General features: G+C 40.9%; 1 protein-coding gene across 1 annotated transcript in view; it reads left to right on the top strand.

Annotated features, from left to right (window-relative positions):
- The window catches only part of LOC121924165 (stonin-1-like), a 72,345-nt gene that overhangs the window by 40,113 nt on the left and 18,748 nt on the right, over positions 1-13,484 (top strand). The window contains 3 exon segments of the mRNA XM_042455331.1: positions 9,144-9,245; positions 10,767-10,890; positions 12,865-12,953. Of these exon segments, the coding sequence (XP_042311265.1) occupies positions 9,144-9,245; positions 10,767-10,890; positions 12,865-12,953 (315 nt within the window).

Here is a 13,484-nt window from a genome sequence, read left to right as displayed (position 1 = left end):
TAGCTCCTTTGGTTTTTCCTACCATCTGTACGCCGATGACACCCAGTTGTATCTTTCCACCCCTGACCTTTCTCCAAGGCTTGAACAGCAAGTTTCGTCTTGTCTCACAGCTGTCTTGCAGTGGATGCGCCATTGGTGTTTGAAGCTCAACATGTCCAAGACAGAGCTTCTTGTCTTTCCTCCTAAGCCCACCCTTCAACACTCCTTTTCTGTCTCTGTGGACAACACTTCTATTCAACCAGTCCAGCAAGCCCGCAGTCTTGGTTTTATCTTTGATTCCTCTCTGTCGTGTATCCCTCAGATCCAGACCACAGCTAAGGCTTGTAGATTCTTTTTATACAACATTGCCAAAATTCGACCATATCTCTCCACCTCTACTGCCAAGATCCTAGTCCAAGTCTCACAACTTGATTTCTGTAACATCCTCCTGGCTGGGCTTCCTCTTTATCACTTCCGTCCTTTAATCTCTGTCCAGCATTCAGCTGCACACATTATCACTACTGCCCAGCGCTCTGACCATCTCTCTCCTGTCTTGGCATCCCTTCACTGGCTCCCCTTCCCTTTCCATATTCAGTATAAGCTCCTGCTGTCGACATTTAAAGGCCTCCATGGGCTGGCCCCTCCTTACTTATCAGACCTTCTTTCTCCTCACCTTCCCACTCGGGCCCTCCGTTCTGGTAGTCAAGGTCTGCTGTCTCAGCCCAGGATTTCCTCTGCCCCATCCCGGATTCGCCCCTTTTCACTTGCTGCCCCTCACTCCTGGAACCCTTTCCCCCCACAAGCAAGAGCCATCACTTCTTTAACCAGCTTCAAAATGGAGTTGAAAACCATCCTGTTCAGAGAAGCCTTCCCAGGCATTGCATAACTGTCGCTTACTATTTGATGTTCTTTTGGTGCCTGTTTATCGAACCATTTCCTGTATTGCTATGTTCTGTATATGTATTATCCTACTTGAGAGTATGTATTTTCCCTGGAAGAAGATTAACCATCCATTATGAAGCCAAGCCCTCCCTCCAGTCCATCTGCCTTGGTCCAGGCCTCGGAGGTAGAGAGGAACTGCTGGACCTCATCCCCTTTCCCTCCACCACTCCCTTCTCCTTTTGTGTCATGTCTTTTTAGATTGTAAGCCCGAGGGCAGGGAACCGTCTAATTAAAAAGATTGTATGTACAGCGCTGTGTAAATTTACAGTGCTTCATAAATAAAGGTTAATAATAATAATAATAATAATAATAATAGTCTCCTTCTTTGGAGGTTTTTAAACAGAGGCTGGATGGCCATCTGTCACTGTCAGGGATACTTTGACTGTGAGTTCCTGCATGGCAGGGGGGTTGGACTGGATGGCCCTTGTGGGGTCTTCCAACTCTATGATTCTAGGTATCTTCTGATAGATCCAGCACCTTGGATAGCTTACCAGGAGTTGTTTCAGTGCCCCACTGACATAAGACTTCTTAGATACACTGTTGAACCACTCATTTTTAACTTTTGCTGCATCCACACTGCAGAAATAATCTGGTTGGACAGTGCTTTAACTGCCTTGGCTCAATGCTATGGAATTCTGGGAATTGTAGTTTGTTGTGGTCCCAGAGTGGAGAAGAGCCTGGATGGAGAAAATATCCCCTTACTGAAGGAGACCAGCTGAGATTTATTATTGTTGTTATTATATTTATTTGTATCCCATTTTACAGTCTAAAAACACAGTACAATTAAAAACCCACAAAAGGTCCAAAACACACTGCAGAAATAATCCAGTTCGAGACTCATTTATCTGCCCTGGCTCAGTGCTAGGGAATCCTGGGAATGGTAGTTTATTGTGTCACCAGAGCTCTCTGACAGAGAAGATGAAATGTCTGACAAAACTACAGTTCCCAGAATTCCCTAGCATTGAACCAGGGCAGTTAAAGAAGGTCTCAAACTGGATTATTTTTGCAATGTGTTTTTGGCCAAAATGAGAATTAAAAAGGAAATAAACTACTGCATTATTAAAACAGATCATTTGTTTAAAAATAGAATGCAATTAAAACAAAGATAAAAGCACTTAAAACCACTGAAAAACCCCCCAGGATGTATTTTTTAAAAACTTTATGTTTTAAACACCTGTCTGAACAGGAAAGTCTTAGCCTGCCAGTGGAAGATAAGGATGCTGAGGGCAAGAGGAGTTACACTTGCAAAGGCAGAGGTCCATTTGCAATTAATCTTTTATTGTTTTAATGCATTTTTGTATTTTTAATTGTTTCAATATATGCTTGTTTAATTGTACATTTTATTCTTTCAATCAACTTTTGTAGCGTGTTTAACCTATATGGTTTAAAACATTGTTAGCCACCTTGGCAGCTTCCACCCTGCAGAATTAATACAACTTGACATTGTTTTAACTGCCATGGCTCCATGATATGGGATTTTAGGATTTGTTGTTTTGTGAGCTATTTAGCCTTCTCTGTCAGAGAGCTTGGGTGCCATAACAAACTACAAATCCCAGGATTCCATAGTATGGAGCCACGGCAGTTCAAGAAATGTCAAACTTTTCCCTCGGGGAAAAGGCGGAATAATAATAATAATAATAATAATAATAATAATAATAATAAACTACATTAATTTTGTGTGTGGCTGCAGCCTGTGAGTCCCACTATTGGGGAAAAGGCAGGATATAAATGATAAAGATGATAATAATGATGATAATAGCAGTACCCTTTCCTTAGATCAACATTTGGGCAACGAACATCTTTCAGTCCCCTTTCCTTTTAAAATATTATGTCTCCCGTCTTTAAGATTTCATGCCCCTGGAGGTGAGACATATATTTTGCTGGTTTTATTCATATGGTAGTAGTAGTGGACCCTTTACTGGCCCTCCCTCTGGGCCTTTAATACTACCAAGACATGGTTGAATTTTTGCAGGTGATGCTTGGATTGGAACACAGATCCACCTGTGCAGCTCCTGGGTCAGGCTGTGTTAAAAGGGTAGGCACTATAACTGTGTTAAAGGGACAAGAAAAGAAAGCTAGAAAGAAGCCATGCTTTCACTGCCCACCTCAGTTATTGCCTATCCTCCCTACCCACGCTGGTATCCTAAACAAGGCTGTTCTCCCTCTGCATTTATTAGGGAGTAAACCCAGCAAGGTGTAGTGCTTTGAGTGCTGGACTATGACTCTGGAGACCAGGGTTCAAATCTTGGGTCAGCCATGTAAACCCACTGGCTGACCTTGGGCAAGACACACTCTCTCAGCCTCAGGGGAAGGCCATGGCAAATGTCCTCTGAACTCATCTTGACAAGAAAATCCCATGGTAAGGTTTTTAAAAAAACATGATAGAGTCAATTTGGCCTTAGGGTCCAAAATGTCAAAGGTGACTTGACAACAACAACAACAACAAAGGTGAACCTATCCTGGAGTTTTCTTGGCCAATTTGCTCAAAGGAGGTTTGCCATTGCCTTCTTCCCTTGACGCTGAGAGCATGTGACTTGCCCAAGCTCATATATTAAAACAATTTAAAAACCTCAAATGTATTAAAAGCAATTAAAAAAAATACTATTCCCCCCCCCTTTTGGGAAACATTTTTAATGAGACTATAATACAAAACAACCCACATTTCCACATCTGTATCTGCACATAGTACACTAAACACTACCTAGACAGCCATACTACATATAATAACAAACATAATCTAACAGCATATTACAAACATCATACACTGTAACTTTCAACAAAACAAACTTCAACATACAATGCTAAAAGAGTCAATTAAAAATACTCAAATGCATGAAAAGCAATTAAAAAAAATACTATATACCTCCTTTTTTTGGAAACATTTTTATTGAGACTAAATAACATAAAACAACCTGCCACATTTCCACATCTCCATCTGCACATTGCACACTAAACACTCCCTAGACTACATATAATAAGAAACATAACCTAACACCATATAATAAACATCATAGAATATCATATATGATGTTGCACGGTATTTATTATTATATGTAGTATGATACTCTAGGTAGTGTGTAGTGTGCAGTGTGCAGAGATGTAGGTGCGTAAAAGTTGTGGGTTGTTTCATATCATTTATTTATTTCAACAAAACAAACTTCAACATCTAATAATAAAAAAGCAATTAAAAAAATACTCAAATGCATTGAAAGCAATAAAAAATTACTATAAATCCCCCCCTTTTTTTACTATATACCCATTAAAAAACTTCCAGTATTCCTCCCATTGGCTTGCTCTACTGGGGCTGCTGGGAAGTGCAATCCACCTGCATCTCCTTAAGGGCCAGGTGAGAACGAAGGTGATGGAAGCCAAAGAGAGGACCGTTCGGTAATTGCGTGAGAAACCGCCAGGGGGCGTGCGCGAGCAAAGGAGAGAGCAGGCGTTGAGCTCTTCTTCTTCTTCAGTGGCTGAAGCCCTTATGATGGAGGTCGCCTCAGAGTCCAGCCTAGTAGCCACAGGAGAGAAAGAGGGGGAGAGGAGGCAGCGAGAAGCCATGGCTCATGCCAACCCAGTGGTGAGGCTGAAAGGGGAGATCTTGGAGCAGCAGGAGGAAGAGGTTTAAAGCCCAGCTTTTGGGAGGTTATTAAGGGATGCTGGCAAACTTCCCTGGAAGAGAGCTCTTGTAGGGTACCTCCTAAAACAAATGACAGTACTTGCCCATTGAGAAGCCATGCTTTGCCCATAGGGAATCACTGGGGAATACTTACCCAATGATTCCCCAATGTGTACCCCAATGATTCTCTATGGGTATGTATGGTTTCTCTATACTTGAGCAAGTATTACTCTATGATTTCCTATGGAGAAGTATTCCCTTATGTTTCTCTATGAGCAAGTATGGTTCCTCTATGGGCAAGTATTCCTCTATGTTTTCCCTAAGGGCAAGTGTTCCCCTATGATTCCCTATGGGCAAGTATTCCATTATGATTCTCTGTGGGCAAGTATGGTTTCTCTATGGGCAAATATTCCTCTATGTTTGCCTAAGGGCAAGTGTTCCCCTATGATTCCCTATGGGTAAGTATTCCCCAATGATACTCTGTGGGCAAGTATGATTTCTCTGAGTTGATTTTCTTTCTGTTGGCTTTCCATACATGGTGATTGTTCAGTGGTTGAACAATCCTCTGGGAGGTTAGTCCACCAAAAGGAACTTTTCCAAACCTTGCCTCTCTCATATCCTTAGAACAATGTAATTGTTTTTGTGTGCCTTTAAGTTTTTTCTGACCTACAGTGACCCTAAGGTGATCCTATCATGAGGTTTTCTTGGCAAGATTTGTTCAGAGGAGGTTTGCAATTGCCTTCCCCTGAGGCTGAGAGAGTGTAACTTTCCCAAGGTCACCTATTGGTTTTCATGGCTGAGCTGGGAATCAAAACCTGGTCTCCAAGTTGTAGTCCAATGTTCAAACCACTACACCATAGTAGTGGTAGGAGTAATCTAGAGATAAATGTAGTCATTACACCTGGCTGTATGTACTGAGGAGCTGCTCCTGGACTGGGACGTGGGATAGAGGCGGGATATGTACTCTTTAATCGCAACTAAATTGCTGCCGAATTGCTGGCTGCCATCAGCCCATGTCCCAGCCGGGCCCAAGTTGTGCTCCACCAGCACTTTTTAGAAATCGGAAAGCTTTCCAATTTCTAAAAAGTGCTGGCAGAATGCGGCTTGGACCTGAGGTGATGGAGGCTGGCGATTCAGCGGCTATTTAGTTGCGATTAAAGAGTACATATCCTGGGAATAACCAGGTAATAACCAGCAACAAATCACTCACAGGATTTGTTGTTGGTTAATCCTGGGATAAATCCTCTTTAATTGCAACGTCATGTGAAAATATTCACCATGATCTCACCATTTTCCCAGGATAATGGGACTGGAGCGTGGCTTTGGCATGGCTTCCGGACTCTTAGGACACATACATCATTTAAACAGCATACCTCCAAAGTGACCCAAAGCAGCTTTATTTTGGCCTGTCTGTACAGGGCTAAAGTCAGGTTTACCTGCAGGTAATCAGAAACAGACACAATTGGTTGTACTGGCTCAGCAGATGGACTGGTGAGCCACTACAGCAGATGGGATGGGGCATTTAATTTGCCTTGCATTGATACAGGTGGGAGAGGTCTCTACTGACTATGTTGAATTAACGAAATAACATTTGATTAAGACGTGGTGTGAGGTGGGAAAGAGGATTTCTCTCTCTCTCTCTCTGAATTAGTAGGCCACGTGGCCAATTTTATTCTTTTACTAATTTAGATCAACTGTCAAATTGCATAGGCACCTTTTTTAAAACCCATGTGCATCCCAACAAAAGCCAACACTGAGGAACAATACTAAGTTGGAATGTTTAAAAGCTCTTTGCATTTAACATGTTATTTTATTCATTGTTAATAAAAATCCTGTAAGGTGGGACTGGGAGCTACAAGCTGACAGAAAATGGCTTGCATTAGGGCAGCTACTGGTTATAGGGCCCAGACCATGAGGAATTTTTTTGAGGGGCGGGGGACTATACTTTCCAGACCTCCCTTTGCTGACTGTGGGTTTTGTGAGTTCACCATGACCAGATGTCCTCCTTTTCCAGGACACATCCTACATTTGAACTTTCTGTCCAGTAGGAATTTCAAAATGCCCTCAATTTTGGCCAGGACTAAGAAGCACTGATTTGCATTTATATTAATATTTTTACCTTTTATTTGGTAATGTCGTACATTTTTCTTGAATTCCCTAATTTTGCGATGCATTGTCTTCCTTCGCGGTTATGACATCTGTCACCCTGTGTGAGTTGTAGCCCAAAAAGTAACATTTCCTAGCTCTGGCCTGGCTGAATCTGGTGTTTGGCCCTTAAGACTAAGGATGGGCAAACTGCAGCTTTCCAGATACATACTCTCCAACTGTCTGGATTTCGCAGAGATAGTCCCAATTAATCTTCTGCAATCCCAATTTTCCAACTGTTTTTAAAATGTCCCAGTGTTTCTCTCCTCCTCCCACCATTGTCCTCAGTGTACTTCAGTTGGTGCAAACTGAGTTCAAAGTGCAAAACTAGTTTGCACTGAAGCTGCATCTGCACTGCTGATATAATCCAGTTTACCACCACTTTAACTGCTATGGCTCAGTGCTATGGAAATTGTAGTTTTGTGAGGCATTTATCCTTCTTTTTCAGAGAGCTCTGGTGCCACAACAAACTACAGTTCTTACAATTCCATAGCATTGAACCATGGTAGTTAAAATCGTGTCAAACTGAATTATTTCTGTGGTATGGCAAAGGAAGCTGCTGAAGCTTCTCCCAACTGGTCCGTTCTTCCTCATCAATAACATTTACCATCTTGACCACACTCTGTATTTGCTTGGCTATGTGTGATATCTGGAAGGGTATGCAGATGCTGTTATACTTCAATTCCCAACATTCCACACTGTTGGCTATGCTGTGTGGTGCTGATGGGAGTTGCAAACTGACAACATTCCAGATAGCAAATTAGAAAGTGACACTTGAAATGAATTCCACCTCCCCCTTCAAAAACAACAACAACAACAACACCTAAAAAGAAACCGCACAAAGCTCATTCATGCAAGAGGTCATCCTGCTTCAGTCGGCTAGCTTTGTGTGTCTCTCTCATTTAATTTAGTGCCTCCTTTTAATTAGTCAGTGTTTCCAAATATGCAAATAGGCTTTTCTTAAAATTCAGATCTGGAGATTAGCTGGAAAGTTGCCATTATTAGATTGTTTTGTGGACAGCTGATGTCATGGTGAAATTAATTTTCAGTGCAATCTAACTCACAGTCTACTCCGAAGCAAGTTCCAACTGACTGCAATGGGGCTTACTTCTTGGTTAAGTGGGTATAGCACTACAGTGAGTCTTAAGGTCATTCTCTGAAAATATGGCCTAGTTTATGTTAATTTTATATTTTAAAAAACAACATGTGTGCTTAGAAGATTTTGAAGCTTTAAATTTACAAGCATTTTATTCATATATGGACTTGTCACTGAAATGTGAAAGCATGGAAAAGAATGAACTCTATTGAAATGAATGACTTCTGGTGGATGTTGACCATAGGGTCATGCTGAAGGACCTTGCAGTTCCTAGAGAGAACACCTCTAGACATTTCAAGGTCTTCCAGTGTGATTCTATGTTCAACCTCTTCTGGAAGAATACTATGGAATTGCTTGGGTGGGAAGACCTAGAAAATGCCAAGAGAGAGCATACTTTTTTTGGATATAAGTGAAACCGTAGGTATCGGCTCCATGGATATGGGGATTGTACTGCATTTGCAAATCTAGTGACTTGAGGTGTCATCAAGGCTTTGTTGTTGTTGTGCCTTCATGTTGTTTCTGAATTTGGCGACCCTAAGGCGATCCTATCACAGAGTTTTCTTGGAAAGATTTGTGTAGAGGAGGTTTGCTGTTGCTTTGAGGCTGAGAGTGTGACTTGCCCAAGGTTCATTTGGTAGGTTTTCAGGGCTGAGCAAGGATTTGAATCCTGGTCTCCCTGGATTGGTATTCAGTACCCAGGGTTGAACAAGGGTGGTAACTCCAACTGAATTGGGCATTTTGTTTCTACAGTATTGGGAGTGAACTCTGCTTACTTACTTGGAAAGAAAACAACTGAACACAGTGGAACATACTTCTGAGTCATATATAGGATTGTGGTTGAATTTCTTAACTAAATACAGGTTAGGTCTCGCTTATCTGGATTCCAAAATATTCCAAAAACCAAAACTTTTTTCATAGGTGGCTGAGATAGTGATTTGCTTTCTGATGGTTCAGTGTACACAAACTTGGTTTTATGCACAAAGTTACTTAAAATATTGGTTATAAAATTACCTTCAAGGTATATGTGCAAAGTGTGTATGAAACATAAAGTGAATTTTGTGTTTAGACTTGGGTCCCATCTCCAAGATATCTCACTATGTATTGTGACATAAAAATAAATAAATAAATAAATAAATAAATAAATCCGAAATCCAAAACAGTCCTGTTCCCAAGCATTTTGGGTAAGAGACATTCAACCTGTAGTGGAGTTGCTAGGTCTCAGGGCAGAGTTACTGAACTCCATGAGATTCCTAGGACATGCCACCCTTTGCCCAGTATTCTTTCTGTTCCCTCCTGGAATCGCAGCACAAAGAGGCAGCACAATGGTCTTAACTCTTTCTTCTCAATTGATATGTCACACCTATATAGTCCAAATTCTACAAATCGGTTATGGATGATGTGATCGAAGGAGTTCGGGAGGTCTTCATGGAAGAAGGGGTCGATGAACAGGTCCTGAAAGAGCTGAAGCGGGTTTGTTGACTGGCTCTTATTTTTAGAGGTCTTTTCTGCTTCCTCTTTCTCTCAATCTCTCTCTCTTTCTTTGCTCCACTGTCACTATTCTGGAGTTGGTAATTTCTAGAACCATCTTCAGTTGATGATCCGGTATGCTTACTCCACTGCCACTTATTAAAAGGCTCAGTCCTTCATGTAGTCTACTATTCTGTATCACAGAGTGGGGTTTGAGTTGGAAACACTGTAGAAATTATTCTGCCAAAGGAATTCATTACAAAAATCTGAGAAACGATTCTATCAGTGTTGCTGTGTGCCTTCAAGTTGTTTCTGATGTAGCGACCTTAAGGTGAACTGATCAGGGGTTTTCTTGACCAGATTTCTTCAGAGAGGGATTTACCTTTGCCTCCTTCTGAGGTTAAGAGAGTGTGACTTGATTAAGGTCACTCAGTGACTTTTCATAGCTGAGCAGGGATTTGAACCCTGGTTTCCATAGTTGGATTGTAGCACTCAAATCACTACAACACATTGGTTCTCTATTCTATTAATAGCGGGTGAGAAAAATACCCCAATGTATATTTATATTATCTAATTTTGCACAAACATTTTATTCTACATTGTGAATATGTTTCTGTGTCATTGCTCTTCCTTCCTTCCTTCCTTCCTTCCTTCCTTCCTTCCTTTATATCTAAAGTCTCATCTCAACTGTCCACATGGCTCAATTATCCATATGGCTGGCTGAGATAGTGATACTTTTGCTTTCTTAAGGTTCAGTATACACAAACTTTGTTTCATGCACAAAGTGTGTGTGTATAAAATTACCTTCAGGCTATGTGTCTAAGGTGCATATGAAACGTAAATGAATTTAATTTTCAGACTTGGGTCTCATTTCCAAGATTTGCACATACATTATGTATATGCAAATATTCCAAAATCTAACAATCCAAAATCCAATGATAGTCCCAATCTTCCAGAAGGAGATGGTTATTACTACATTGCTGGTGTTTCCCATTTGCCTAAACTGTAGGAAGTCCAGAAGGTATAAGAAATCCTGTTAGTTTCCTACAGATAATGAAAGGATAGAATATTTATAGAGAACATGATCCTTGTGGTTTCTTCATTTTATTTGTGCACAAATATACTGTTAAAGAATAATGGAAGCGAGTAGAATGCTGTACGCAGATAGTGCAGCCACTAGTTCTGCTACAGTTTTCCCTAAAGCACCTATTACAAACCCTTAAGGCTGTCTTCTAGTTATCTGATCTCCTTTTAAAACTATCCTTACCTTTTTGCCTCTGTGTTATTTGTGGAGGACTGTTGTGAAGTCTCTCCATTCATGTATACTTCCTAATAAACTTTAAGACCTTCTCCTTATTCCCTGAATAACAATGACTCTTCTTTCATGGTTGCCCTCCTTACTATTACAGTGACAGCCCATGTTAATGGTATTTAAAACCAGGAAGGTCTGTAAGCTATTGCTGGAAAGTGGATTGGTTTAGAATGAGTACTCATCTTTTTATGTCTTTCATCTTTTTCTTGCAGCGCTGGGAAAGTAAGGTGATGCAGTCGAAGGCGACAGAAGGCTTCTTCCGACACAGTCACATTACACCACAGTTCACTTTGCATCTGCCCCCCAATTTCCACCAAACCTTGCAGACGTCAACAGGTTGATGGCTGGTTTCTCTTGGGGTGGTTGCATTAAGGGGAGGGACCACAGCCCAGAGACAGAGAACATAATTTACTTTCAGAAGCTCACACATTTAGTTCCTGGCATCTCCCAGGAGGAACTTATAGGGATGAAGCATCTTGGCTTTGAGATCTAGGACACGTACTGCCAGGAAAGACAGTGCTAGGCTAAATGGTCAAACATGGATGTGCTATAAAGCAGCTTCCTATGTTTCTCGTGGAACTATGGTGACAAATGCAATACCTGATGTATGATAGGAAGGGAAGAAAATTGCTTTCTTTTATGAATTTTTCAAAACTGGAGCAGTTCTGTCTGTCCTTTTTGTTGTTACTGTGTACCTTCAAGTCATTTCTGACTTATGGCAATACTGTCATGGGATTTTCTTGGCAAGATTTGTTCAGAGGCAATTTGCTATTGTCTTTTCCTGACACCAAGAGAGTGTGATTTGCCCAAGGGCATCCCGTGGGCTTCATGGTCGAACAGGGAATTGAATTCTGGTCTCCAGAGTCGTAGTCCAATACTGAATTCACTACACCATGCTGGTTCTCTGTCCTCTTTGTGTCTCTATAAAATCTTCAGTCCAGGGATGGCACTAGGTTTAAGGCAGGGATGGGCTAAACATGGCTCCCAAGTTTATTTTTGCAGCTTTTGACCACTCCAGACTCTGCCCCTTTTCTATTGCTGCAGCTTTAGCATTGAATTAACTTGTAACAAAGAACAAAAGTTCTGAGTGCGATTTGGGCTCTCTAATTGCTTCTCATGGAAGCCCCAGGGAATAGAGATTCACCTTTGTAAAAGGTTGCAATACTTCCCCTTCTGCACTGCCTAACATTAAAAAACATCATTTTTTCAAAACCAGAAGGAGACTTTCAGCCATTTCTGCTTTGTTTTTGGTTTTTTTGCAATCATTTTTAAGCATTTCATGTGGCCCTTAGAAGGTCCTAAGATCAGAAAATTGCCACACACACCCTGGCTTTTTAGTAACTGAAGTATACATAGGTCATGCTATAGATTCTGTACTGGACTGATAATTTTCAGTGAACAGGAGGTACGGATTTTGGCTTGGGCTAAAATCACCTGTTTGGTCTTGGAAGCTAAGCAGGGTCTGTCCTGGATAGTATATGGATGGAGGACTGCCAACAAATATCAGGTGCTGTAGGCTATATTTCAGAGGAAGGAACTAGCAAAACCATCTTTGAGTATTCCTAAGAAAACCCTATGAATTCACAGGGTCCCCATAAGTCAACAGCCGACTTGAAGGACACACATTCACACACATCTAATAAACTTGTCAGTATCCTCACCTAACCACAGATGGGCAATGAAACCTGAGTAAAATCTAGTATAATTCTGTTGGGTAGACAGAATTGTGCTCATTAATGAGTAATAATGTAGCTAGATTCAGCAATGTTCAAGGAGTGTTTAAAATTTGGTGATTCCCAAATTTTCATTATTTTTTCTCCCTCAGTAAATATGAAGGAAGAATCTCTTCTTCTTACTGTTTTTCTCCCAGGGAACAGCCTTAATTTCCAAAGAAATATGTTCCCTCTGTATATGTTTGAATAAGAAGCTGTGAGCATTTGTGGTTGGTACTTAACGGATAATGGTTAATGACATCACCAAGGGCCATCCCTAAGTCTCAGGTTTTGGTCTGGAAGCCCTAGGTGTGCAAGCTGGACGAAAGATTAAACAAGCTGAAAAGTAAGAAGAGGGGATTCTTCCTTCATATTTACTTAGGGAGCAAAAATAATGAACATTTATCCTTACTTAATGCAACCTGTTATCCTTACTTAGTGCAAAGCACATGCCTGTGATATGAGCCCATCTTGCTTATGGATGTGTGTCTGTGCCAAATTGTATGCACATGTGTACAATAGCAGAATCTATACCCAAGAGAATTTAAAATTCTTAAAAGATTTCCTTTGACCTTCTCTTTGACCAACATCTCTTCAGGTGCTGTGGCTGGTAGAGGAATTCAACAGTTTACTATCTCAACAGCAACGACAACATCATCATCCGCTGTGGAGCCTGCAGCTGAACTGGTGGGTAGCTTTGATCTAATCTTACAATTTTGAGTGTTGTTTAAATGGCCAAAATCTAGATTCTCCCTTGCTATGTAATGTCACCTGTTCAAGAGTCTTCAGCAATTAAAAATACCTTGGCAAAACACTAATTATAATCAAGGAGTCTATATTCATAACAGCAAAACCAATAATTATAGAGATGGCTGGTCAGGTTAGAACATTTGCTTACTGATTTGGAATTTGGAGACCTATTTCATTACCTTGGCTGCAATCCTAGGTACTGTGGCTGAGGTCTACATTGTGGTTGTGTTGTATTAATCTATACTTAACACAGCTCCGTGATCTACCCTTTTGCTGAATACTGACATTGTCCAACTTACTGTATGTGTGTTAATATGCCAGTTTTTTGCCCAGCTGTGTGATAGGGAAAGCACAGTGTCTGTTTTTGCAATCTCAGTGAATCCAGGGGTGCATTGAAAGTATTGTTGAGCAGTTGCTTCAACTAAAGATGTGTATTTGCATGTAAAAAAGTATGTAATGGGATCTTGT

Source organism: Sceloporus undulatus, chromosome 1 (genome assembly GCF_019175285.1).
Source record: "Sceloporus undulatus isolate JIND9_A2432 ecotype Alabama chromosome 1, SceUnd_v1.1, whole genome shotgun sequence".
NCBI lineage: Eukaryota > Metazoa > Chordata > Lepidosauria > Squamata > Phrynosomatidae > Sceloporus > Sceloporus undulatus.
The sequence above is the reverse complement of the archived record's forward strand: the minus strand, read 5'-3'. Positions and strand labels throughout refer to the sequence as shown.